Raw genomic sequence first — 27375 nt, 5'->3', positions numbered from 1 at the left:
ATAAGAACCGTGCTGCGTGAGGAAGATTTTTTTTTTTTTTTACTGCAAGACGCGACGCGCAACCTCCCTCCAAATGCACAGGAGTGGCGGCTGACGTGAGGAGGAGGAGGTGAATTCCAATCATATTACCCACACACACACACACACACACACACACACACACACACACACACACACACACACACACACACACACACACACACACACACACACACACACACACAGAACAAGGTGTCCGGGAGACACAGAGTGACTGCTGAACGCGGCGGCTAAGCTAAGCGAGGGGGTCAAAGGTTGTTACTTGTTACTGCACACTAAACACAGACACACACACACACACACTGAGGGAGCTGTACGCTAGAGCTGAGCAGGGAGGGGGAGGAGGAGGGGAGTCGCACCAGCGGTTTTAGTGCAGGAGTGAGTGAGTCCAGGCGAGTTTGTTGTCTGCCGCGTGTGAGATGTTGCACACTTTGCATTTCTAAACAGGTTGGACGCGGCAAACCAGAATGCAAAGACGTGTTTTAGATGCAAAGCGCCACACAATTTTAAAATGACAGAGAAGAAAAAGCTGCAAAGATGCAGGCGAGAACTTTCGGGTTTCTGTTCTACGCAATGCCGTGCATCACCTTGCACCTTTTCTTCTTTACTTTTCTTCACAGGTTGAAGACTCAAAAATATATCTAAAAAAAAAAAAAAAAAAAAAAATCAACGGCTCATTTGAAAAAGTGTAAAACTTGCAGTTGCGAAAATGCAGGATTTGTACTTTAAAAAAAAAACAAATCTTTCTTAAAGCTGTAAGTAAATATCACTGGTGCAGGACGGGCGGTTGAATCAGAACACAGGCGGTGGTGCAGCTGATTCACTGACACAGACTAACGTGAAGAGGTTGCAATTCTAAAGAACAAAGGAGAGGAAAGGAATCTAGTTAATTGAGGTTTGAGAGATTTTTTTTTTCTTTCTTTTTAAAGCCTGTTCTTTCCTGACATTTGCTACATTTGCCCTTTTGCTTGCGTCGCTTTCCAGAAAGCGGGTGCAAAAATCAGAAAAAATAAGCCTTTGCTGACTCCCAAGTCAGTCACTGCAGCCCTTTGTGATGTCATTGATTTGCGATATTGACAGCTCTTAATGTTCATCTGATGGATGAAAAACAAAAAGGGGGCAAAAAACAAAAAACGAAACCTCGAACAAATATGTTCTATGTGTACCATGCGCCACCTCCTTTTTCAATCTCTCCGGGGTTTTCCCACATGGACCACCGGTTCGGTTCAGTCGATTTTCTTGACTATGCAAAGGTGATTCCAAGTTGCAGAAATCAGCAGCAGCCTCAAGGACACGGCGGGAGGCCGAGCGTGTGAAAGGCAGCAACCATTGCACGCACAAAAAAAAAACAAAAAAAACACCACACCAAAAAAAAACCAACAGTAGGGTTGGGAGGGGGAGGGGAGCTACAGCAATGGGAGATGTTGCAACGAGGCTAAAAGCCAACCAGCTAATCAGCCAGCCAGCCAGTCAGTCAGTCAGTCAATCAGGGTTTGACGGAGGTACAATAGTTCAAGTTGTGTAATCAAACAAAATCAAAGAAAAAAAAAAAGTGGGGTAAAGGACAGATGGGGTTAGCCATTAGGTTAGTTCAAAGCGACAGGTTTGAAATACATACCGCCCAGATGCAAGTCCAGGATTTCACTGTAATTAGAATCTCCCCAATAGTCTACAATGACAGGGATATATTAGAGTTATTCCACACTGGCCCCAAACTGGGCACGCAAACACACGCACAAAGAAATAAAAGAAAAACATTCCCTCGTGCGGCGGCGCCAAAAGTCATGCACGGTCGGTCCGGCCGGCCGCACTCGAACACACACACACACACACACATACACACACACACACACACAAGACAAACGGCACGCGGCCGCGCTCCGAACAAAGAGAGTCCGCCGGTGCTCGCCGCCACACGGAGCGGCGCCGCCGGGGCGTCTCCAGGGGGGGCGGGGGGGGGATATGGAGACGAGATTGCTCGCAACTTTGATCGCTCGAAGCCTCTTGTTTATCACGTGCGAGAATCACACGCCGCTTTCGTCGCCGTTACGAACAATAGGCGTTAATTTGAGCTGCGGGAGCCGCTCGCTTTTTTTCAATTGTGCGCGACGTTGACGCGATGGCGGCGACGGATTGTTTCAGAGCGACAAGGTAAAGCTGCGAACTTTTCACACACAAAAAAAAAAAAAAAGTAAGAAAGAAAAAAAAAAAAAAAAAAAAGGCCCGGCGCGAGAGCTGTCAGCTGATAGCATCTTGACCAATGTGCGTTTGCACAAAAACATTTTTTTTTTAATAAAGGAGTTGGTGGCCAATTGGTTCGGATTGGATTTGGCTTTTTTCTTCTTTGCTCTTGGCCAAACGCGATCTCTGATTTTCCAATGCGGAAACTCTCCTCGTTGAGAGGCAGTGAGGGAGACGCACGGGGGACACATGCCCACACATGTTCAGAATGGTCCACACACACACACACACACACACACACACACACACACACACACACACACACACACACACACACACACACACACACACACACACACACACAGAGCACGACTCCTTATGCTGAAGGGGGACAAACATTCTTTCTGATTGCATGCAGCTCGGGCCGACAGGCAGACGTTTGATGGACGGACAGAGAACAACACCCGCTGATGGGCGGCGGCGGCGGTGGGTGGTGGTGGTGGTGGTGGTGGGGGGAGGAGGACTGTTGCATTGTGTCACCACAAGATGGAGCCGTACGGCGAGACATGTCATTGATCAAACGGGAATAAGAAAAGCGGCTGCGGTGAAGCGAATACCTGATCTTCTTTTGTGCTGTTTGGGTAACGTATAAGTACCTTTATACAATCCTTTGTAAACAAAAGAGAGTAGAGTGTTAAAAGTTAAGTTAAGACGTGCAAACAGGCCAATCGCGAGAAAAAAAGGGAAAAAAAGAAAGCTGCTGGGGCCAAAAACGGAGCCACACTTCACAAGGACCTGCGTGGATTTTGAGGATAAACGCACTTGCTTGCATTTGTCGGCGTTTTGACTTTTTGACCAATTTGGATTTGAACGCACAGGCTACAAAGCCTCGCGGGGTGTCGCTAATGATGCGCGAGTGCCGCCCGGAGCGAGTCATGCTTCACTGCCTCCGGAACGGAACGGAATAACGAGCGGCAAAAAAAAAAAAAAAGAAAAATTGAAAAACGAAAAACGAAAAAAACGTAGCGCTGATCTCTCCGGTTCCCTCTAGTGGAGGACGGTTCGGCTTTTTTTTTTTTTTTTTGTTTCTCCACGACTTCGGAGGACAAACTGCACTTTCAGCACACAAATCTGCACGCTTCATTACGCTTCGGGCAGCCAGGGCGAACGGCGCACACGGCGATTTCGGCAGAGTTGAAACGATAGCGGAGGGAGAGGTAAATCCTGAGGTAACGCAGCTCTGCCTCCACTTCCTCGTTTGATTTGATTATCACCGTTATTATCAGTCCCTCCAGGACCGATGGAGAGGCCGAGCTCGGAGGATGTAAAGACGAGGCGCTGCCTCGCCGAGGCGCCGGGTCGCTGGGATATAAAAGATTTAATTGGAAGGCGTGGAATAGCTCCATTACCGTGTTATTACTAAAGTTCTGAAACTCTCCAGACCTCTTTATTTCACTCTGCGAGAATAAAAACCCGACAAGAGTGACTGGCGCGACTGGCACGTTCGTTTAAGAATTAAAAAAAAAAAAAAAAAAAAAAAGGGGGGCGGGGGACGCTCAGACAAACTGATGTTTCCATTAAGCCTTTTTTTTAATGAACATTAGGAAGAATATCGCAATTAGAAAATGTACGGAAACCGCAAATTCAAAAATAAACAAAGAGTCTCTACAGCTGGGAAAGTTTGCTGACGGAAAGCTTTCAGGTTCGTCAGACCAAATGTGACGCGGCCAAACATTCAGCTCACGTGTCCAGCGCGACGCCACAGCTGCTGCAAGTGACATTAACGCGACTCGGCCTCGGTCGAAGAGCAGCGGCTGCTCCCGGCCAATGACGGCTGACCTTTAGGAATAATTGCAACTCGGCCAATTGGAATTTCCTCTCCGTTATTGCGGCTCCGTCGCGTTGCATCAAAACTCCCAATGGAAACAAACACCTGTGCTTTATTTGAACTCCTTCACGCAAACTCCCCCCTGAAGTTTTGCGCGAAGTTTTCTCGACATTCCGCGGCAAAGCTGCAGCGAGTTACCTGCTTCTCCCCGTAACGCCTTCTCCACTGCCACGCCCCTCTCCTCCAGCTGCCTCTGCTTCTCCTCCACCTGCTCCAGCTGTCTCTGGATGATCTGGATACACACACACACACAGGTGGGTTGCAGAGTTGTGGAATCAGGTAAAACAAATGGGGTGGGGGGGCAATAGTTGAAAAGCAACTCCCAAATTACGATTTCATTTTTCTTTTTTTTTTTTTTTTATTGCTTCTCACAGCTGCAAACTCAGCAACGCCTCCAGCATGTTAAACACACGTTTCCACCCCAGAAGTTTATGAGGGCGCATTAAAGTGCAACATTAATCTTTACGATTCCGCAGCCTTTTCCTTTCCCCCCCCCCTGACGCTTTTTGAAGACCTGTGCTTTAACTGTAACTAGGAGCGCGTTAAATGCTGATTAGCCGGGTCTTATTCATTTCCGTCATTGTCAGCGCTAATTGGTTTCAGCTCGCTGGGAACAGTGAACGCGCGGCCGAATGAAGAAAACGCAAAAAAAACCTCAAAAGAATGAATCGGCCGTCTTGGTTGGCGTGTCGTCACCGTGAGAGAAAAGGCCATAATGAGCCGAGGCTCGGCGTGTCGGCGTGTGCCCAACTTACTCAGACTGTAAAAAGTGTCATCCGAGACTCTGCTCACACCCGACAAAGCCGAGCCAGAAACTATTCGCTTATTTCTGGTATTCTACTAATAATGAAGTCATATAAAAGAAGATAAACCAATGGAAATCCATCATGCATAACATTTTATGCAAAGATCTTTCCTCTCCTGTTTTAATAAACCACCCTGACTTTAAAAAAAAAGGAAAAATGCTAAACTCTGCCAGCTGACTGGCTTCAAACTTAAATGTCTTGTTACGCTTCCGTGCTTTTAATGCAAAATTAACGCTTTTAATTTGAAGCGAACACTGGCTTGAAAGCATCGAGTCGCCGCTCATCTCCAACTGATTCGGTCCCGAGCGGTTCGTCCGCCGCCCGCCGCCGTTACCTGGGCCCTGTGCAGCCTCTTGAGCTCCTCCTGCTTGGCCTGCCTCCGCGCGGCTTTCTGGACCCTGCGTGTCAGCTTGGCATTCAGCTCTTCGTCCGTGTAGGTTTTCTGGTGAAAGGGAGCAAACGCGGCGGTCAGAGAGGACTAATTCACTGGACCCACGGGGCAGAGCTGCCCCTGCGAGAGAGGGTGGGAGAGGGGGAGAGGGTGGAGGAAGCTACGCAGGAGAGGAGGGAGGAAAGCGGTTGGGACCTTGTTGAAGGTGAAGAACGACGCCGACTGTCAGCGGCGTTCAGTCGTGATATTTAAAGGTCCCGTGTCATGGCAACTGGGGCCAGGCCACGATGATTTATCACAAACACGCTACACGGTCCCACGAAACGGCACATTTAGCCCGCTGTTTAAAGCCTCCTGCAAAAAACACTTTAGGTTTTCCTGCCAAAATGCTGATTGCCAACAGGCCGCTGTGAAGCAGTGTCGGAGGGCAGAGCACCTGGTTAGAGGTGCTGTGGCTAACCTGGGGAAGAAGCCAAGCCTTGCAGGTGCCCTTTATGACGTCACAAAGGGACCATTAATATTTCCTTTCCCAGACCCGTGTGTGTCTTAGCGCACCTTTAATGAAAAGTTGGGGCGAGCAAATGAACTGAGGAACTTATTCCTCTCATATCTGGGGAATCCAATGACAAACACGTCAATGTGAATTTTGCACACTATGGGACCTTTAAACCACGGCCACCAGCTTCTCCAAACTGGGGAACTGGTGAGCACTACCTACAACACAGCGCAGCGCACAAACCAGCTTGGACCCGCCCCAGCGCTGCTGTGCCCTGGCCCCGCCCCCAACCCCGCCCGCCCGCCGCCCGCCGCCGCCGCTCCCACACACGTAAACCAGTCTTCACATCACGGCGCGCTTCATTACGACGCAGTACGCAGATAAGCAGGCGCGCGTTTCTCCCGTCGGGCGCCTCGTGAGGACGAAAAAGCATGAATCAGGAGGAAGAGACCAGGCGTTATTCCACAGGTTAGACTGGCAAGGAAGGAAACAGAGTCAGGAGACAGACTTGGGCCGGGGTGGGGGGGCAAAGCCAGGTGTTGTTGAGAGATCCAGCAGTGAGGAAGAGGGCGCTGCCGTGTGACTGTCACATGCATCCGGAGAGGACGGTTAGTTCAGTGAAGGCCCCGCTGGCGCTGCATGTAAGGCGTTAAACTGCTGGCACATGCGCACAAAACAATAAAGCCTAAGGACAAAGAGGGCTTATAGGTGGGTGGGTGGGTGAGTGGGTGGGTGGGTGTGAGTGCTACCACGGTGGTCTGTCATACTACCTTGGTGGCGTACGATCTCTTGAACGCCAGTGCGTGAGGGACATAAACAGACTTGGCGGGAGGAGACAAAAAAAATAAATAAATAAAAAATAAAAAAAACGGGGGAAAAAAAGGAAGGGGGGGGGGGGAACAAATACACAGATGACATGATTAAAATGGGTTAATGGTCGTGTTAAATTGGTCAAAAATAAAACAAAGAGGTGGTCACAATGAATTAAAACAAACAAACAGGCATTGGTTAATGACCCACAGACTATACATGAAAATGGCAGGGTGCAGCGGCGTCTACTACATTGTGTTAACGGGAAATTAGTCCCACACACACACACACACACACACACACACACACACACACACACACACACACACACACACACACACACACACACACACACACACACACACACACACACACAGACAAATACCAAACTGCTTCCCTGAAGACAAAACTATCAGGGGGAGCAGCAATCCTGCCACTTGAGGTCAATCCTGCATGACAGCCACCACTACAGCACTGATCTTACACTGACTTACACTGGGGGGGGGGGGGGGGGGGGACACTAGGGCTCAACAGCAAGTCCAACCCTGAGGAGGCCTTACCACACACACACACACACACACACACACACACACACACACACACACACACACACACACACACACACTCCGACTGCAAGAGGACTAGTTTGTGGAACCTGTGCCTCCTCCCAGCTGTGCTAACAGCAACTTTAGGGTCTTTGCACTAAATGACTTCCTTCTCCTGCTTTCGCCGCCACCCTTTCTCTCCGCTACGTTTAATTCGGAGGCAGACGCACTCATTATGCCACAGCAAACACACCGTTGATGTCCCAAACTTGTGACAGGCCAGAAGCAACGTTTATTCTAACCACAATCAAATTTGAGGGAATAATAAAAATCGATCCAAAATAAAAAAAAAACAAAACAGACACAGCTGCTCATAGATATTCTTCGATATAGATATTAGTGTATGAGAAATACCCGAGCCTTCACCAGACGGTAACTTTCTCGTAAAATAGATTTTAAATTGGACCCATTTTCATTACTTGACTTGGAAATGTGATTTTGAAGACAAACCATTGCCAATTATGACCAAATGAACAGGAATAAAGGTGAAACTTTCAGCAGACTGTACGTCTGTGAAGGTTCTCAGTCATCCAGGTCATTACAGTCAAGTCAAGTCAAGTCGAGTTAAGTTGGATTTTGTCAACCTACACTATGTTAAGTTAGGCTAGGGCAAGTTACGTTATGTTAAGTTAAATTAAGCCAAGTTGCGGTAAAGCACAGTTATGTTAAGTTACACCAAGTTTAGCTAAGTTATGTTGTATACAATTAAGTTAAGTTATGTTCTGTTTAGTTCAGTTCCGTTGGGCTAGGTTTGGTTAGGCTTAGTTAAGCTAAGTAAAGTTTGGTTAGGTTAAGTTGCGCTACGTTACGTTACATTAAGTCATGGTATGATAAGTTAGGTAACATTAAGTAATGCTAAATAACGTTAATTCATGTTAAGTTATGTTTGTGTTACGTTAAACCAACTGGGCTGGTTTAGTGTAATTTGAAACATTCTTAAAGCACCGTAGTTTGCCTACCTCAGATTCCCTTTCATGATTGACTTGTAACGGATAGAACGACACCACCGTGACTGAGCCAGGTCCCCTGGTTGCTCTGCGATAGGACCGCACGGCACTGACCGCCTGGCGCTGATCACATGACCTCGGTCGCCTGCCCAGCAACCTCTCACAGGAGAGCCGGGTCCTTTTGCCCGAGCACTCTCTCCTCTTTGCACCTCCTCAGACGCGTCGGGCTGTGTCGATAACCGGGCTGCCGTTCTCACCGTCACAAGCCAATGAATCTTAGAGATAATACGCACACCAAAAAAAACAAAAAGCCCCGTGGCCTTCAAGCAGCTAGAAGAGCTTGAAGGCAGCGCGCAGCTTGAAGCTTTTGGTATGCCGGAAAAAAGAAATGTCAATTGCTTTTCAGTAACAGTTGCTGTCAAAAAAGAAGAAAAATAAAGTGGGAGCGTGTCCGAGTTTCTTGGATGTGTTTACAGCAGATAATGAGTTCTTGCCTCTGGACCTCGACTCAACTGTTTCTATCTAAAACCACCAGCAACACACAGCTACACACAGAGAGACACTGAGCGGCAGAGGAGAAAATAAGTTTGAATTTCAGACTCGCACAATCAAAGCAAAGCGGCTTCAAACTAAAGACGTCATATTACAGAAAAGATTATCTGTTTGAAAGCGTAAAAACAGCGTCTTTCTGACCAAATCTGCCAAATCACAGATTCAGATTCAGAGTTTTTTGCCAGCCTATGTCATGTTTGTTCTGGCTGGTGGCCTCAAAAGTTTGTTTTTGGGTGTTTCTAATTTGACATGGCTGCAAATCAGTGATACTTTATTCATTTCGATTACTAATTTCGTCAATTCCTTTGAGATCTTTTATTTTACCATAGTAAATGATAATAAAACATGAATAGCGCACGTGCTCCGACACATTATGTCAGTGTGAAATTCAAAGCCACCCTCCTTTCTGCAAAATACCTCCTTATTGTCCTTCCCCTTTTCCCGGTCAGCCTCTTTGTCTCTCTCTTTGCCTCTATTCAACTCCTTCACCCTCCTCCTCTCTTTAAACTCCCTCTTTTTCTCCTTCTCCAGTTTCTCTTCCTTTATCGCCTCCTTCTGCATGCCTGACACTAGGTCAAAGATGTCCATGTGCCGCTGCTGCTGCTGCTGATGGAAGACATCGTTCAACAGAGGACAGTGAGACAAACACGAGCGAACGGAGCACAGGGTCCAGCCTGGAAAAAAATATTTCTGGGAATGCATATTGTTCCTACTTAAACTTCAAATCAGTTGCAAACATGCCGAGCACACCCATCACAAAAAGGTGAACATTTAGCGCCATCTAGTGGAGTGAAAAGTCAACGAGTTGAACATTGTGGGACGTCCGAATAAATGAAGTTACATATTTCTACAACATACATTATTAAGAATTAATGTTATAATCGTCCTCACGCTGTGTCCTGTTGAAAATCCCTGCGGTGTGAAATTGCTGAAGCAGCTTCTGCTTCATTTATTTTGCCTGCACGGCACAATTTCATTAAAATGACACAAACAAATCGGCCTTAGAACAAATATGAGGGGGCAAAGTGTTCATTTAGTTTGAATGCTGCATTTTAATAAATAAGTGAACTCATAAAAAAAAAAAAAAGGATGTGAAGAGTTTAAAAATTCTATATTAAATACAATATATTTTTCTTACTGATTTACTCACATCTGCCTTGGACTTCTGGGACGATCTCTCCAGGACGTCGTCACAGGAAAGGTCCGAGTCCTCCGAGAAGCTCAAGTTCCTGCGTGATTTCAAGTCTGGGACGCACAGCAAGACAAAATACGTCTACAAAAAAAATTCATCTTTTTACCAACAAAAAAGACTTCTGGATCTTCGCTTAATCTCACCGGATGATTTCCCCAGAGGCGACGTCCTCTTCTTGCCCGAGTCCTGCGTGGTGGAGCTGGAGGACGGCGTGCTGGGGCAGGATTTATCCTCCTTCTTCTTCTTGTCCTTCTTGTAGCCGGAGAAGACGGCCTTCCACAGCGACTTGTGCTTCGGCGGCGTCTCCTCGGCGCCTGAGTGCCTGCCGCCGCCGCCGCTGCCGCCGTCGTTCTTCTCGCTCTTGGCCTTCTTCTCCTTCTTGTTCTTGCGCGGCGAGAAGAGCGAGCTGCGCTTCTTGCTCTTGCTGATGGTGGAGCCGTCGGACGAGGCCACCGAGCTGTCCAGGCTCTTGTTGCTGCTGAAGAAGCGCTCGGGGAGGATCTCCGCCTTCTTGGACTCCAGCGCCTTGACGGCCGACGTGCCGGGCGACAAAGCCGAAGCCGCCGCCGAAGCCGCCGCCGCCGCCTTCTTCTTTCCCTTCCCGGCGGCGGCGGCGGCGTTCCAGGGCACCTTGGCTGAGACGCTCTTGTCGCCGTCGGCCTCTTTCATCTTGTTCAGCTGCTTGGCCATGGCGTCCTTCAGCGCCTGGCTCTTGACCGACTTCTCCCGCGCTCGGATCCGCTCCTCGGCGATCTCCCTGGCCTCGGACGAGAAGCGCGTCTCCCTCTGCATCTTGGTCACCGGGTTGACGGGGATGTTGGGCTTCCCGTTCTGCATGGCCAGCGCCAGGTGCAGCGGCGGCCGCTCCCGACCGGGCCGGCTGGTGGGCGGGGTGCTGCACCTGTCGGCGCTGGTGTCGGGCGTGCGCTCGTCGTAGGTTTCCTCCACGTCGTCGGCGAAGGGGATCTCCTCCACCGTCTCCACAAAGGACTTCCTGCTCTCCTCCGGCGGCGGCGGCTTCTTCTTCTTCTCCCTCATCACCACGACCGGAGCCGTTTCTGGAGCCGCCTGAGGCGACGGGGCTTTCCTGGGGGCCGGCTTGGGCTCCGGGGCGGGGCTGAGCTGGGCCCGCGGCGCCGGGACCGGGACTGGGACCTGGACCAGGCTCTTGGCTCGCTCGGACGGCGACTTCTCCGCCCTGTTGCTCCAGGACACCTGGTGCCTCTGCTGGCGGAGCACGGCGGGGGACTGGTTGGTCGGCACCGGCGGCGGCGGGCTGGAGGGCGGCGTCAGCATGGTGGAGTCCGAAGTGACGTAGCTGTCGCTGGTGGCCGTGTGGCTGGTGGCCAGGCTGCCGTTGAGGCCCAGGCCGGAGCTGCTGCTCAGGTCGCGCTTGTCGGAGCCGTTGCTCTTGGGCTCGGCGGGCGACACGGGGGTGATCACCTGACCCTCCAGGGTGATGTTGAGCCGGCGGATGACGGCGCGGCCGGTGAAGGCGGGCTTGGACTCCTCGGGGGGTTGCGTCTTAACGGCGGGGACGGCAGGGGGGAGGACGGCAGGGACGGGCGCCGCCCTTTTCTCCTCTTCCTCCACCGCCTCCACCAGGAAGCTCTTCTCCAGGAGCTTGCTGCTGCGGTCCAGGGGCGTGAGGCCGAGGCTCTTCCTGATCTCGGCGCTCTTCAGCCAGAACTCCTCGATGATGTCCGTCTTCTTCGACGGCGTCTCCTCGGCGGAGGAGTCCAGGAGAGCGGGGCTCTCGTCCGTCTTGGCGATGGGCGTGGACGTGACGCCGGGCACCGGCTGGCTTCTGACAGGGGAGTCGGAGGCGAGCGGCGAGGACGGCTCGCGGCAGGGCAGGGTCTGGGTGCAGATGGGGGAGAGGGGGTTGCCGGTCAGGGGGCAGACGGAGCGGTGAGGGTAGACGGGGGATTGGGGGGTGTGGGGATCCAGCAGGGAGGTGGGCTGGGAGCAGATCGGGGAGCGGACCGCCGGCTGGACGGGGGAGGCGGCGGCGACGGCCAGACTGGCAGGTGATTTGTCAGCCGGCGTCACCGGAGAGCTGACGAGGGGCGACTTGGCAGTGAGGGCCAGAAGAGGAGAGGAGGGGCCGCTGGCAGGCAGGGGGGAGGCAGTGGGGGAGGAGGGGGAGAAGACCGGAGCCGGCGAAAGGAACGCTGGACTCCTGGCAGTCGGGGAAGGGGAGGGCGTCGTCTTGGTCTCGGGGTTGGTCTCATCAGGCAGGAACGGGTCCGGGAAGAAGCGGCTGCCGGGACTCTTCAGCAGAGACACCTGGAAGGAAGCAGAGACGCTGAGTATTGGAGACGTTGTTCTGAAATGGACATGGAAATGGATCTGAGAAGGAATCAGAGGTGGAGCGGCTGGAGGACGACTCGGCTGGACTGAATTCACACAACACTGCAGCCCATCCATCCATCCATCCATCCATCCATCCAACCCTTGAATAATACATTTTTACATATTAATTTTTAAACATTTATCCTCTGACTTTAAGTTGACTTCTAATGGGTCACATTTCAACTTAGAAAAAAAAAAGAAAAAAAATTGCCTTAAAAGTAACTTGTTCTTGGTATATTATGACCATCACAGTATCTACAGGTGAATTGGCCTTTCCTGCCGCTACACTGTTACCTAGTAAAAAAAAGTTAAATTAATTGCGACTAATTTAATTTAATTTAATTTAATCAATTAAATTCTTAATCGACAATTACTCGATAATCAATTAATTGTTAACATCCCTGATATGGACGATACGGTCTCGTGCCTCAGTGTGTTGCTGTCTTCACGTGGCCTTTGATTCGTTGTCATTCACTCAATCACGTCGATTTTATCCACTCTGCTGTTTCAGCAACCGGGAAATGTTGTTCATCAATTCAAATATTCATGAGGCATTTCACCGCCGGGCTGCACCAGCTTCATGTTGTTTTGGCTGTCCCCACAAAGGGCAAAGCGTCGCCGTCATACATGCGGTAATGCTGCGAGACGCGTGGATGTCATCCTACCTGGATTTCAGGATGTGGAGATTTTTGTAAGGGGGAAAGAACAACATCTTCCTTCTGCGTGGGGCTGCCGCTGGACTCGTCTGAGGACAAAGAGAGACAAAATGTTTGAACGTCCATTTGACCTTTTGACATAATCTAATGCTGCAGTAAACTGATATTTACAGGCTTCCAGCTTGTAAAAAAAAGTTAAAATTACAATGTTAAAATTCACGACTATTCTACTCTGCTGACCTATTTAATGAGAAGCGAAGAGTCCTCATTTCTGCGCCATCTTCTACAACTAACAACCATCACCATGCGTGAAAGTTTGATGGGCTTTTTTTTTTTTTGTTTTGCACAGGGACTCCTGTAAAAATCCCCAAATCCCTCGGCTGCAGTCAGCCGTGACTTTTTGAGAGCTGCTCGCGGAGAGGAAATGACAAGAGACGCGTACCGATACTGGAGGACATCCTCAGACTTTCCGATCGCTTGGCTTCCTCAGGAAGCGGGTCGGCGCACTCCGATTGATGCAGACGAGCCTCAGCCTCAGCATCCGACGGGATGTTGTCTGCGGCGAAAAGATAACATGATGAAATATTTAACCATCGCGCGGCTACAGAGCTCCAATTACTCAGTTCCGCCGGCTGCGATGGAGCGGAGATGGGCGCCCGGGTGAGAAGAACTGATGGGCTTTCACATCCAGCGCTCACCTTGATCCATCTCCGTGCCGGGTTCCATATCTGGACTGTCTGCCTCCGCCTCCTCATCGCCGGCCGCCTCTGGCATGACAAAGACATGTGAGGGAAAAAAAGTTACTCACCTGCCGAGTCACTCAGTCTCCTCTTAGGCAGCGAGAGAAAGAGATGCTGCCCGTCAACCTTTGCTGAACTTTGCTCAGAAATTCTTACTGCAGGCTGTTTTTTTTATTCATTTATTTACTTTCTTATACCTGCGAGACTAAATGTAGAAAAATAAAACTATGAAAACAGTTGCAATGCAGCGGGGAAAAGTCTCCGACGAAGGATGAAAGGCTTCAAAAATACAAAAATACAAAAATTCTCCCCTCGACAGTTAAGCGCTAAGCAAAAGTTGTGTTCTGGCAAGTTCTGGCAAGTAAATCGTATTAGTGCTGCATGTCAATGAAACCCAGCGGTGTTCAGAATACAGTGGAAACATGCAGCTCTCCATTTGTTAAACAACAAATGGCTGGAAGAGATAAACCATCCAAACAAAAGTGGAGAGCAGAGGCAACACAGCGCGCTAAATAAAAAAAAGGCACTTCTGATTAATTCGTGCGAGTCACACCGTGGCAAGGTCACCCCTGCTAAACGCACTTAGCAGGTTATTCATCAGGTGAGTGCAGCTACAGATACCCATTTAACGGCTCACATCGGCCTCTAGTGGGTCTGAACGCAGGAAGAACACAGGAAGTCAATGATTGAAAAACACGGAGGATGCGGTTGATTTTCTATAGGCTGTATTTTACTGTTGAACGTCAACGTGACGTATCGGCTTCATCACTGTTCAGTTCGGCTGTCCAATAATAGAACAGGCACCACTTTAAATCCGAAACTAGGATGAACGTAAACTTTAAATACCTGCACTGTTTGTTACGAGCAGTTCAGTTTATTATCACTCTTCTTTTTTTACACACAGCGATACAAGAGACACCGTTGGGACGGGCAAACGACTCTTGTTTGACTGCGGTTTTCTTCGAACACACGCAAAACTACCTGCGCCGTCGCGCCATTTCGCATTTTGCTCGCGTGAACAAACTGAGCTCGGAAACGCGTTTGGTGTGCGAGCGGTTTCCACTCGGCTGCGCGCACGCACTGCGGACGCTTTAGGTGTAAAATTGTGGGTTATTGGAGCGACAAGGATTGGTGAATGAGACAAAGAATTCAAAGCGAGGCACAACTGCGGGGAGGTGAAAGAGGCGAGACGCGGGAGTCGAGCCGACCACAGGGTGTGGCGGCGGGCATGCTTGTGAGTGAGTGAGTGAGTGAGTGGCCGAGCACACTGGCCTCTGCACATGCTTGTTGCATGCATCCAGCAGCTGACAGGCAGCAGGCAAGGGTGTGAGTGCGTCTCAAGACGGGACGCCGTCTGTCCCCTTGTTGCTTTTTATCGTTTTTTTTTTTTTTTTTTTTTTCTTTCAAAGTCTGTGCTACCTCCAGACATGGACTCCAACCAGACTCTCACTGCCTCGTGCCGGGCGGACGTGTGGGCAGGAGCTACGTTGGAGACCGCAGGACACAGAGCGAGGGAGAGATGGTGGCGGGGCGGGGAGGGGGAAATAACAGCACATCAAATGAGACACATGGGGAAAAAGGAGAGCAAAAACACAAAGGAGACACAGAGAGAGGGAGGGGGGGCGACAAAAATCAAAAGGAGCTGCTACGGCGGGAGGATGGGGAGGGATTGGGGTGGGGGGTTACAGGGTGCGCTGGGATGCGGCGGAGGAACTTTTTTTTTTTTTCTTTTTTACATCCCAACCCCCAGAGGAACCTGCGGCGGCTCTGGATGACAAATGAAAAGACTGAGCACAAAATTAAGACATTCCGGTGAAGGGGAGTCGGGTGAAATGACAAAAAAATGCACACAAAAAAAAACTGGGATGATTAAAAACAGCAGCAGCAACAACAATGACAACAACAACAACAACAACAACAGGTGGGTTAGTCGGCGGAGGCGGCTCCTCCTGCACGGACATCACAGACAGGACAGCAGCAGCCAGGACGGTGAGATGGAGACGACCTGAACCGTTTTTCATGGCGAGACTCCTAACAAGATGAGCGCTCGGCAAAGTTCCAGCTCCTCGGTTTACCTGTGGAGGAGGGCTGGGTGAGCTCGGAGGGCTGGGAGAGCTGCGAGGCCGCCCGGCCGTCGCCCTCGGACTCCAGGCGGCTTCTCACCAAACCTGGGACGTCCCGAGGGTCCACGGGCTGCAGCAGCTGTTGCACACGCACGTTCCTGGCTGCAAGCCGCCGTTGCGCCAGCATATGTGATGTGACGGGGTTTTATGTTTTTTTTTTTTTTTTAAATATATATATATATATATGTGCGCCGACGTGTGGATGAGGAGGAGATCAGAGAGAGGAAGAGAAGAGATGAAAGAGAGTGTGCAGGAAGGTCAGAGAGACAGAGGTGGGAGGAGAAGGTATAGGACGAGACACAACATGAAAGAGAGAGAGGGAGAGAGAGAAAGAGAGCCAGGGAGGGAGATGGTTAGAACAACAGGAGCGGTGGAGAAACATCAGAAAGGTACAAGGGCAGGAGGATGCAGCATGCACTGGACTGCAAACAAGTCGAGCCAAAGGGCGAGCTTCAAAGATGGAACTAAGAAAAGAAGAAATTCAGAATAAAATCTGTTTCTGGAATAAAACTCTGCAACTTAAAGGGGCCCCACTATGGTGAATTTCAGGTTTAAATAAATCAATTGTTTCTGTTGGTCTACTTCTAATCAATACAGTTTGTTCAGTCAAAAAAAAACTCTTAGTTGGAGCCGCACAGGTCTTACAAAACCAGCGTTTCTCTCACTCAGCCTGAAGATGTTTCAGCTCACCCCCCCACCCCCCGTTCCATTTGTGGCTCCGCCTTAGAACACCCCACTGCCTTGTGATTGGACAGTCTGCAGAGGCTTTTCTATGGTAATCAGCTTGACTTGTGACATAGAAAGTCGAGCAAAATCCAAACAGCTCATTTCAGCGCAGTAACACAGACAAAGGCCATCTAGAGATGTGCAAGTTGTCATTTTTCGTACTCGGTGTGAAATTCGTACTTGGCAGAAATTCACGTTAAAGAGTCGGAAAATGTCTGCTTTTCATAATAGGACCCCTTTAAAAAAAAAAAAAAAGCAATAACTGCAGCGCCTGGAGGGAAAACATCATCTGCCATTTATCAGGTTAGTATTATGAAGCCAAATGACACACACGGGTATTAAACAGCATGTAAAAGAAATCAAGTCAGGAAAACAGTGAACAAAAAACCAACAGACCAAAGAAATGTAATAAATAAATAAACAAATAAAAAGCCAAACTCTTCATTTTTTTTCTTGGCAGCCAGGATTGTGAATCACGCTCTTAGTTACTGCAAACACACCAACAGGCACTTCTGCCGCTACCTTTGAAGGTACCAACATCGTCTTCGTCTGTCAGGTGTTTCTCCAGCCAGAGGCCTGACCGGAGCTCTCTATCCCAGGGGCAGTAATCCCCGGCTGCCAGCAGGGGGAGACAAAAGCACCCCCGCACAGGCACGCACGAAAAAAACAAACAAACAAAAATAATCACAGTGATGCACACAGACACAGTGGAGATGGGGGATGGGACAGGACAGGAGGAAGAGGAGGAGGAGGAGGAGGAGGAGGAGGAGGAAAACACATGAGACAGGAGCAGGACACATGAAGATTTTGATAAAAAGCCAGTGTCTGGAGTCTGGACAGTGTGGACAGAGTGTAAAACCAACAATGATGAGATCACACCAAGACGGGAGAGAAGCTTTACCATCGCTCGACTCCTCCTCGTCCTCATCTTCCTCCTCTTCCTCTTCCTCCTCCTCTTCCTCTTCCTCCTCCTCCTCCAGCTCTCCGTCCCTGCTGACGTCGTCCTCCACGTTGGCCCTCAGCTTGGCGTGAAGCTCCACGGCCTCCTTCCAGGGGACGCCGCCGAGGTCCGACGGGCTGGTAGGCTGGAGCTCAGCCTCGGCCTCGACCTCCTCCTGATCCTGGTCTTGGTCCTGGTCCTGGTCCTGGTCCTCCTGCTCATCCTCCTCCTCCATGTCGGACTCCGAGCTACTGTTTTTGTCAGAAAACAGGGGAGATGAGACCCAGAAAAGCACTTAGAAGGAATAAACTATCAAATTATCAATTCATGTTTTTAATTATCTGCAGGTTCTGTGGCTGCATATCACACAAGTGTCATTAGAAAAAAGAAATGCTCGACTCATAACTTATTCAAATAGATGCAAGTGAAAATCTATTGAAAAACAGAAAACATCGTTTGAGTTCTAAGGCTGCGTTTAGACTGCAGGCGAATCCAATTTTTAGGGTTGACACTGTTTACACAGTTTTTTGTTTTTTTTTTGCAAATGTCCAAATGGGATGTGGCTCTGTTCAGACTGGGCCACATTATTGACCCATCTGACAGGTTGATGGAGCGACGACGTCAGAGCGGAGGCGACTACAACAGAGCCATCCGGGTTTCACTCTGGATGGGCTAAAAATCGGATTTTGGCTGGCAGTCTGAACGCGGCCAAAATGTTTGAAAAGGTTCCGTTCATAGAGCTACATATTAAGGGTTAAAAGTGCAAGGTCAACGCATCTGAAATCCTTCTCTTTTACCTGGAGCCCAGGTCGGCGTCGGTGGCCTTGTCCAGCACGCTGCTGAGGTTGTGCTCCGCCAGCGTCTCCTCGGGAACCTCCTCCAGCTCCTCCTCCCTCTGCAGCGACAGGCGGTAGTTCTCCAGCTCGATGCGCTCCGGAGTCCCCCGCAGACGTTTGGCCAGGCTGGGCTCCTGCACGCCATTGACCTCCGGCACTGAGGTCACAGTTCCGGGTGGAGCAGGTGGGTGCGGGGCGGGAAGGCGGAGAGGAGAGAGCAGAAAAACAGTGTGACTGGGAATCAAGCTGGTGCGACAGCGCAGGAGGAACGCCTGTCGTGACTGAGTTGACATTTTACTCTCATTGTTCTGGGATAAAATCTTTGTCATTGACATTTACACACATTACAACCAGGTAATTTAAAAAAGAAAAGGACAAACTGACAAAGACACGGTGCATTAAGATCTACAAGTGGGTTTATTGCATTAGTTTATATTCCTACAATTTAAACAGTGTCAACAGACAAGAGTGCACTCAACACTAACACACTGTAGCACTGCAACACTACAGGCGGTTGGTGCCTTGCCTTTTTCCCATCCTTGGAAGCACATCTTAAAACTGTTTGTTACGACACGTGCATCTCTTAAATGTAATTTGCCTTAATAATTATTAGTGGGACGCTACACTGACTCTAGTTCTGGTTCTATCTCACTCATGCCTGGGATTAATGAGTGTCTCGGGACATCATGTTCACTAAGAAGTGTAATGTTTAAAAGAGCGATGCAACAGAGGCATGCGTTTCCGGTTCTTAATGAGGCTCTAAAAGAAACTGGAGGTTATTCTTGTTGCTGAAACATCCTAAAATTAAAGGGTGCAAGCGACTGATGATGAGGCAATAATCTGTTTTTGCCTTGGCAACATGTACAATAATTGAAGATCATTTTACATCGAAAAAAAGTCTCAAACAAATGTGATTCAGTGGTTATTACAGTGTCTTAATATTTAATGTACTATAATATACATATATTTTAATTAGGACTGTCAGCGTTAACGCATTAATCCTGATTAATTACATACAATCCATAACTTTTTTTTTTTTTATCGCATTTCAAATGTAAGGCTGGGTTCCCTCCGGAGGTGGGAGCGCCGCGGAATGGAGGCCGCTTCCTTTCGGCGCCCTTGTTAACAATCTATGACTCTGCGATTAATCGCGATTAAAAAAAATTAATCGTTTGCCAGCCCAAATTTTAACAGAATTGATGTTTTGTATGTTATTGGTACTACAATCTTAATTATGACCTACAGTTTAGATTCACTATGAATATTACACTTGCCGCACTGTGCAGCAGGCCTACACTTACTCTGTTACTTAATACACTTATCTCCATCTCCTTTTTCCTCTTTCCGCTGACCACCTCTCTCAAACTCTTCCCTTACATTCTATCCAATCATCAGAAGGCATGCGCTATGTTTTGCATCCCCACCCAAAGAAACAAAGCACTAAAGTGAGCAGTGGCAGGGATCCCCACAGGGGAGAGTGAGGAGGAGCAGTGTAAAGAGGAGGGAAAATAAAGAGAGAGAATCACAGGCACTGGCTGAAGCGCTGCCACACGACCAGTTTTAAGCTGCTCTGGCAGGAGGGGGGAAAGGTAAAGCTTACAGAGGTAGCCAATACAATCACAAGTAAGTAAAGTTGTTTTTGCTATTCACTGAGAAAGGACAGTGCAGGTGCAGAGAGGAGGAACACACATCACACAGCAGGCTCTCAAGAGGGACACATCACCACAGGAGGAGGTGGGAACAAAAGAGTGCAAGTCACTGGAGGCCACAACTGGAGGTTACAATCACAGAGGAGGGAAAGAAAGAAAAAAAAAAGGGGGCAGCTGTACAAGCAATCCGCATGGCTAAGGTTGCCGAGTCTGAACGGGACATTTGGTGCTGGTCTAGTCTAAGATTCAAGGCCCGATGGAGAATGAAGTAAATTACTGCTGCCTGTAGAGCTGACCCAAAGGAAATCTCTCCAGCTTTTTTTTTTTTTTTCACAGAACTATAACTAAAGTGAAGATGCATCATTCGTTATTAACTTTCACGCTGCCAGAGCGCCGCTCCGACAGCCTCGGCCAATCGCAAGTCTCGAAAGGAATGCTGCATCCTCGAGCAATCAAAACCCGACCACAAAGACAAAAATAATTGTTTTTTTTTTCCCACAGGGCGGGGTGAGTAAAAAAAAAAGAAAGAAAAAAAAAAAAAGGACGCAGACGGCGGACGCCGTTCAGTCCCATCGACGGAGTAAAGTTAGAGGAGGGAGGCGAGAGGAGGAGCGTCATGCTAGAGGAGGTCGAGCAGGACATTGATGGTGAGACAGCAGAGGAGGTAGATGCAGTAGGTGCACAAGAATGGAGAGTCAAGGGGGTCGCGCGCCACCTGGTGGCAGGTCCAGGAAAGCGTGCGGCGGAGGGTGCGCAGCGGAGCTCCCGCGGCCTCGGCCAGACGGCGAGGAGCGGAGGAGGCCACAAGAAGAGAGCGGAGACGTGTACCTGAGGGTGGGAGGTCGGCCGAGGTCGCCGCTGCTGCTGCTGCCGCCGCCGGAGACGCCGCTGAGGCTGCCGTCGTCGCCCTTATAGGGGCGTCCACGTCCACCGTGCCCGACTTGGGCACCTGGTTCTCCTAGGTGGAGGAGAAAGTAGAAGGACAGCGTCATGGGGAGCCAAACGTTTGGATTTGTTGCATTATGTTTTTTCTTATTTCTTATTTATAAATAAGAATATCCATATTGCTCCCAGTTAGCAGCTATCTTGCGCTGATATTTTTAAGGAAGCCTGGTGTGGACAATCCAGTCCACAACAGGTGGGTGAACGCTCGCTTCCTCAAATGAACCAACAAAGACAAAAACGGGCGAGGTATCCAGGTTTTTGTGCACTGGCCACCGTAGTTCACTGGCAAGCTCAGGAGGGGGAGGGGGAGCGAAAGAGCGCTGCAATCTAAACTGTAACCACTTGATATCGCCGTTTCTTCTCAAAATCTTCAAATATTACACACTAAACCTTTCATTTCTTTCTTTACTCGCCAGCCAGCACTGATTCCCACCAGGATTTCGGCTCACAAGCAGGAGTAAGTACCTTAGCGTCGACTGGGACGGAGGCAGGAGCGGGCCTCTTCCGCTGAGCGTAGCCAGACAGACGGTAGCAGTAGTGAGGCTTGCAGTAAAATTTTCCTGAGGGGGGAAAAAAAAGACACACACACACACACACACACACACACACACACACACACACACACACACACACACACACACACACACACACACACACACACACACACACACACACACAAAATAGATGTATTTGTTAGATAAGCGTGCAAGCATATTGTTCATATTTTTACCTCATGAAGTCCGCCGGCGTCATCATGGCTGTAGAAGAGGAAGGCTGGATGCCATCTAATTCATTTAGTTTTCTGAAGTGAGAAAAATTCCTCTTATTTTTTATTTTTTTTTGCCTCCTCACTCGAGAACGTCAGCGAGTGTTAATCCCACGGCTGATGTGTAAAGGACCACTTTGTCCCTGTGAACAATGGAAGGACTGTCGCTGCGCACAATGGCTTCCAGGGGAGGAACAGCAGAACATTTTATGAGCGAGATTTTCTCTGTGATTCACGTAAAGTCAGAGAACAGAGGCTTACGTATTGAAATGTCAGACTGTCCTGCTCAAAGGCGGCGGCGGCATTTAGAAGTTCCTCTTAAATCAGGTGCTTAGTCAGGACTTTGATGTGGGGGAAAAAAAAGTGGCTCATTCATCTCTGCGGGAGGACAGAATAGTGATGGAAAACTCGATAATTTTTTAATGACGCGCTTATACGACTCGTTGGTCAAAGGGAATCGTTGTTTTGGGTCATTTGAGTCACCGACTCCCAGGGCAAAAATAGTGATCCATTCATTATGTGACTGGCCCGGACTACTGTTAGCAGCTGCGGGATTCTGCCATTCATAGCTCATCCTGATGACAGGGAGAGAAAGAGTGAGCCGAAATAACACAAGGAGGTAGAACTGATGAGTCCAAGGCTACAGCCATTTACTTGATGTATTTATACAGTTCAGCAGTTCAGCAGGTGACAAGTTGCCTGCTGGTCTCTTCTTTGCAGTTAGCTGGAAAACAGTATGAACAGGGAAGGAAGCGCAACAGAGGAGTGACTCCCGATTCGGTCAAATGACTCGACCAGTTTTGAACGGTTCGTCGTCACCGACTGGACAACGCCGTGGCGAGAACAAGCAGAGCTGGGCCAGAAGGGCGAGTGCGAGACCGTCTTACCGTCCTCGACGTCAAACGCGTAGGAGGACAGTCGCAGCGTGGTGCCGCAGTAGTCGCACTTGAAGCAGCTGCGGTGGAAGAACTTGCCCTCGGCGCTCAGCCGCTCCATCACGTAGACGCGCTTGCGGCAGAAGAAGCACACGTCGCTGCCGCCGATGTTGACGGGGAACTCTTTCCTGAGGGAGCCCTGTGGGAACACCAAAAACGCCGTCAGTCTTTTTTTTTTTTTTTTTTTTTCCCTCCCCCATTTTTACGCGAACGCAACGCGAGCGACGAGCGAAGACGAGGCTTCGACGCATCGAGATGTTTGGAGAGAAAATCCAGGAGCTCACGGATCAAGACGACAGACGGCTACTAACGAGCTAGCACGACGTTATTGCTACGACCACACAACAGTCAAGTCAGTATAATCAGTTGGACTTCGTAGTGAAGGAGCTACGAAAAACAACAACATTTGACGGCACCTCAAACTGCAGTTACTCACACCTTACAACTACAGGGAAGTGGATTAAAGTTAGGCTAATATATAAAAAAAAAAAAGCCAAAACAAATTCATTAGTGTGGCAACTGCATACTGTGTTGACGACCAGCCTTTGACATCTTCTACTTCCTGCTTACCGAATCCCTCTTCTCAGCCGGGGGCTTAGGGTCTTCGGGAGACTGAAGCCGACCGGCTATTTGCTCAGCCAGTGAGCCGACTCCACCCGTGTACATCCTTACGTAGCGCTAGCGACGCCATCGGGAGAAGAAAATGCAAAAGCATGTGGGTGAAAATTGAGAAAGCGGTGGTTGAGGGAAGAGAAAGGAAACGTGGGAAACGGAGGGATGAGCAGGGTGCGGATAAAGCAGACGGATGGCTGAGAGCAGCTCTCGCAGACGTCAACCGTCCCACGTGGACGTTAGAGGAATAGTTCACCCAGAAATGCCTCGACGTTGACTCCGATTCCACCCAGTTCTTGTACAATGGAGGCCTATGGAAGCTCAAACACCTCCCTGCTTGTGCTTAAGACCCAGAAGTCCGATATCCGTCTTAAAATGGTAATGGAGCTGCAGATACTTTGACTAAAAACGATGCATTAATGTTGTGCTGTTATTAAGACAAATTGATCTACAGAGTCCTCCAGACACTTGGATGAAACCACTGAAGCTGTTGGAAGATGTATGATACTTAACTAGAGGCTACCACTGTATTGGCCCTGGGTACAATATTTCTCCTCTATGAAATCCCATGAAAGCAATAAAACATTGGGGGAGACATTTAAATACTGGGTGAACTGTCCCTCTAAAAAAAAAAGAAAAAAAGGGTGGGGGTGGGGGGGCTCAAAACGATTTCTCCATGCCGAGCATTAACAATCTTAATATGTGCTGGTTGTGCCACGGCAAACTCCAGTGTTTATCAGATCCTCAAACCAAATCTATCTGTGTGTTATTCACTCGCCAGCAAACAGCTTCACTGTTCAGGACATTCAGAGAAGACACTCCTCTTTGGCCAGTGTGTTCCGGGCCAATGAAGTCCAAAAGTCTGTGCTTAAACCTTTAAAGTAAGCCGCCATGCATGTTGGGACACACACACACACACACACACACACACACACACACACACACACACACACACACACACACACACACACACACACACACACACACACACACACACACACACACACACACTTGTAACTCCACCATGGTTCGGACTGCGCTTGCCAAACACTGGAATCACACTAGAGGAGCTTTCAGCTGCCAAGCCTCTTTTGCGAAACTAAAACATCAACAAGAGGCTCCTTTGGCAACAAGAACCGTGCAAATTCCGATATAATTGAAACTTCTCGCTCACTGAAAATATATTTTCATCTCTGTTCAGACAAGATTCACAGTCGAGCAAATTACATCAACACTGCAATCACAGCCAGAAACGGTGAATTAATAGTGATTACAAATTGAACACAGAGGAGGCAGCTCTTCAAAAACCCATGCTTGCTTTAATTGCGACGGCGCAGCTTGCCAAAAGTGACCACGTGCAGCATTGGCTTTGCTGGCACACTCCATTCCAGCGGCTACCTGTCTGGAGGCGTCAGAGGAGCAACGAGGGGAGTCGGCTGAGGACTGGGCTCGGGCCGAGTGCCACTGATCCATGAAAAAACGAGAGGGTTTTTTTGGAGAGGGTTTTTTCTTCTCCACAAAAAAGGAGGGGGAAAGAAGACAAGTCACTTAACATTAAAGATAAATAAACCATTTTCTTTATATGTTCCTGATAGAGAGCTGCCCGTTGGCAAGTTCTGTCCCCGGGTGCTAAACTGAGCTAGCCTGTTGCTAATGCTTCACTAATGTTGTTGTTCTTATTCAGTTTAACGTCAAAGTTTCAAATATTTCTGGACCACTATCTTCTCCGCTAAATTGGGATAATGAAAAATAACCCCCTGAATCTGAACCTAAATCACAATTATTCCACAGTAACATAAGTTAGCTATGGTATATTTTCTTTGCCGCTAATTGCTAAGTAGCTAGCACCAGACAGTGAGCAGGTTAAATACTCTTTGGTTATGATTGTATTTTTTCATATTATATATATATATATATATATATATATATATATATATATATATATATATATATATATATATATATATATACATACATATATATATATATATACATACATATATATATATATATATATATTTTTTTTTTTAAAAGGCAGTTTTAAAATAAAATCTCAATAACCCAACTATGAGTATTGAATTGAAAAAAAAAATGTCCAAAGAACTCAACTTCTGACATTTACTTGTGACTTCACCTCTTGTGCCACTGGCTTGCCCTCAAACTGAGAGGCAAGTTGCTCAGCTCTCTCCTGAATGCTAAGCACATAAAGGGGCATTTGCTCGTCAGAGAGTATCGGCCCCGCAGGCTCCTAAGGAAAAAAACAAAAAACAAAGGGCTCATCACCAAAAGAATGTGCAAAAAGGAGAATCCCCCCCCCCCAAAAAAAACCCCAACATGCCATTTAAAAAAATAACAAATAAAAACAAAAGTGCTATCACGTATGAACTGTCGTTAGCCTTTGTTTTTAGTCCCGGCCGCCAGCCTTTAGTTCATGCAGTACTGCAGGTAGTAAAAGATAACGGGAGATTAAGGACTAAAAGCTTTTTCTCAAAAGCCGTCAAGTGCACTCTCGATCTCAAGCACGGGTCTTCACATTCTCCAGGAAAAAAAACAGGAAGTGAGGTGTTAGTCCACCGCACCAAACGCCAAACCTGTCTGGGAGACTCAGGAGAGCAAAGGCGTGAAGCGGGACTTTGGCTCAGGCCGTGGGAAACTTTCCACTGCTCTACAAAGAAACGTGACGGCTTTCTCTTGGGCTCCAGGGGGGAAGGGAGGAATGTTGAAAAGGGGGGAAAGTTAGATTGTCATAAAAATAAAAATAAAAATAAAATTAAAAATAACCCCTGCATTAAAAATCCCATGCTTGGTGATCACCTTCGGTGGCCTGTCGGGTTTGCCTTTAAACCGGGAGACGAGGCGCTCGGCCCTCTCCTGTATGCTAGGTATGTGTATGGGCCCGGGGTCTGCCAGCTGCAGTGGGATCCACTCCTGCCAATGAAGCTCTATTAAGATTTCCGGAGCACCTGTCTGGGGAAAACCTTAAAACCTTTGACTTGTGCGCTCCACAAAGACGCCTATACCAGGCCAACACCGAGCTGCTTAGTTTGCCCGTAACTTATATAAGGTTTCACTGCTTCCATATGAGACAACAAGCACAATGTCTGCCTTTAGAAATACATATATATATATATTTATAAATAAATAAAAAGGGTTCCCGTGAGCCTACATTTATTTACAAGCAGAAACACGACCCAACACTGCATAAAAACAAGCCACTCCTCAGATAATAACACACTCCACGCACTCAGACTGAAATAAACAACAGGCAGCCTCTCAGGGGAGGCTGCTGGGGAAATGCAGTGTTTTGATTTCTTTTTTTTCTTTTTTTCTAATTTAGTCTGCGCGCCGCGGGGGTCACAAGGGCACTGGAGACGACGAGGGCGGGGGAGGCAGCGGGAGTCTAGGAGGGGTCGATGTGTATTTGAGGAGGGGCGGAGGGAGCAGAAACGGAACGCCGGGCGGAGGCGGCGGACGGACGGTCGTGTGTCACCTCGGAGTGGAGAGACAGCGAGGAAGAGGAGGTGGGAAGGAGGATGGTTTTCTTTGGGCAGCCGCGAGCGGTCGAGCTGGACTGCTGATCGGCGGCGACTCTGGCCTTGAGAGGTGAGGAAGAGGAGCGGCGCGTTGAGCAGAGGAAGGTGATGATGATAATGATGGTTGAGAAGAAAGAAAGAAAAAGAAAGAAAGAAGAGCTGAATGCAAATGTGACTCTCATTTTCACTAAAGGCCACACGCGGATGAGTAGTTTTCGGGGTGGTAAATTATTGAAGGGTGGGGAAACTAACTATTAACAACTGTAAGCTGTTTTGGTAAGTACTAGCTAACGCAGACACAATCAGACAAGACTAAACAAACACAGATATTAAGTAACAAACTCATGGAAAGTTTGAGAAAAATTAGGATTTAACGTAACAAAGAGATCCGCAGAATTAAAAGGCCAATTAGCTAAATCAAGAGCGTGATTGAACTTGTCTGTAAACTACATGATGACACTCCAATTATGCCGGAGGGCATCTGAAAAATTAGACACAGTGCGTTTTGTCCTATGGGACAGAAACTCCACAGGGACTATTGAGCTGCATCACAGAAAAGCACAGTGACAGGAGATAAAAGTCTCATATGTCGTTAGTGCGACTGATAGCCTCTAACAAAGACCAAAATAATCTGGTAATATTCAGAAGTAAT

The 27375-nt window shown here is 48.5% G+C and overlaps 1 protein-coding gene across 1 annotated transcript in view; it reads right to left on the bottom strand.

Annotated features, from left to right (window-relative positions):
* The window catches only part of mical3a (microtubule associated monooxygenase, calponin and LIM domain containing 3a), a 61229-nt gene that overhangs the window by 8784 nt on the left and 25070 nt on the right, over positions 1-27375 (bottom strand). Inside the window, exons 20-44 of the mRNA XM_076042681.1 lie at positions 26681-26785; positions 26005-26118; positions 25782-25886; positions 25313-25438; positions 24589-24702; positions 23149-23256; positions 22531-22717; positions 21343-21437; positions 20766-20890; positions 18245-18445; positions 17409-17698; positions 17030-17122; positions 15734-15883; positions 15078-15140; positions 13617-13685; positions 13361-13474; positions 12928-13007; positions 10051-12196; positions 9866-9960; positions 9133-9309; positions 6572-6622; positions 5249-5356; positions 4247-4340; positions 2838-2888; positions 1658-1708 (exon numbers count right to left, since the gene is read on the bottom strand). Of these exons, the coding sequence (XP_075898796.1) occupies positions 1658-1708; positions 2838-2888; positions 4247-4340; positions 5249-5356; positions 6572-6622; positions 9133-9309; positions 9866-9960; positions 10051-12196; positions 12928-13007; positions 13361-13474; positions 13617-13685; positions 15078-15140; positions 15734-15883; positions 17030-17122; positions 17409-17698; positions 18245-18445; positions 20766-20890; positions 21343-21437; positions 22531-22717; positions 23149-23256; positions 24589-24702; positions 25313-25438; positions 25782-25886; positions 26005-26118; positions 26681-26785 (4912 nt within the window). The remainder of the gene's footprint in view (positions 1-1657; positions 1709-2837; positions 2889-4246; positions 4341-5248; positions 5357-6571; positions 6623-9132; positions 9310-9865; positions 9961-10050; positions 12197-12927; positions 13008-13360; positions 13475-13616; positions 13686-15077; positions 15141-15733; positions 15884-17029; positions 17123-17408; positions 17699-18244; positions 18446-20765; positions 20891-21342; positions 21438-22530; positions 22718-23148; positions 23257-24588; positions 24703-25312; positions 25439-25781; positions 25887-26004; positions 26119-26680; positions 26786-27375) is intronic.

Source organism: Nelusetta ayraudi, unplaced genomic scaffold, assembly GCF_046127955.1.
Source record: "Nelusetta ayraudi isolate G7.1 ecotype Tasmania unplaced genomic scaffold, CSIRO-AGI_Nayr_v1 ptg000071l, whole genome shotgun sequence".
NCBI lineage: Eukaryota > Metazoa > Chordata > Actinopteri > Tetraodontiformes > Monacanthidae > Nelusetta > Nelusetta ayraudi.
This window is presented reverse-complemented; position numbering and strand designations above follow the sequence as displayed.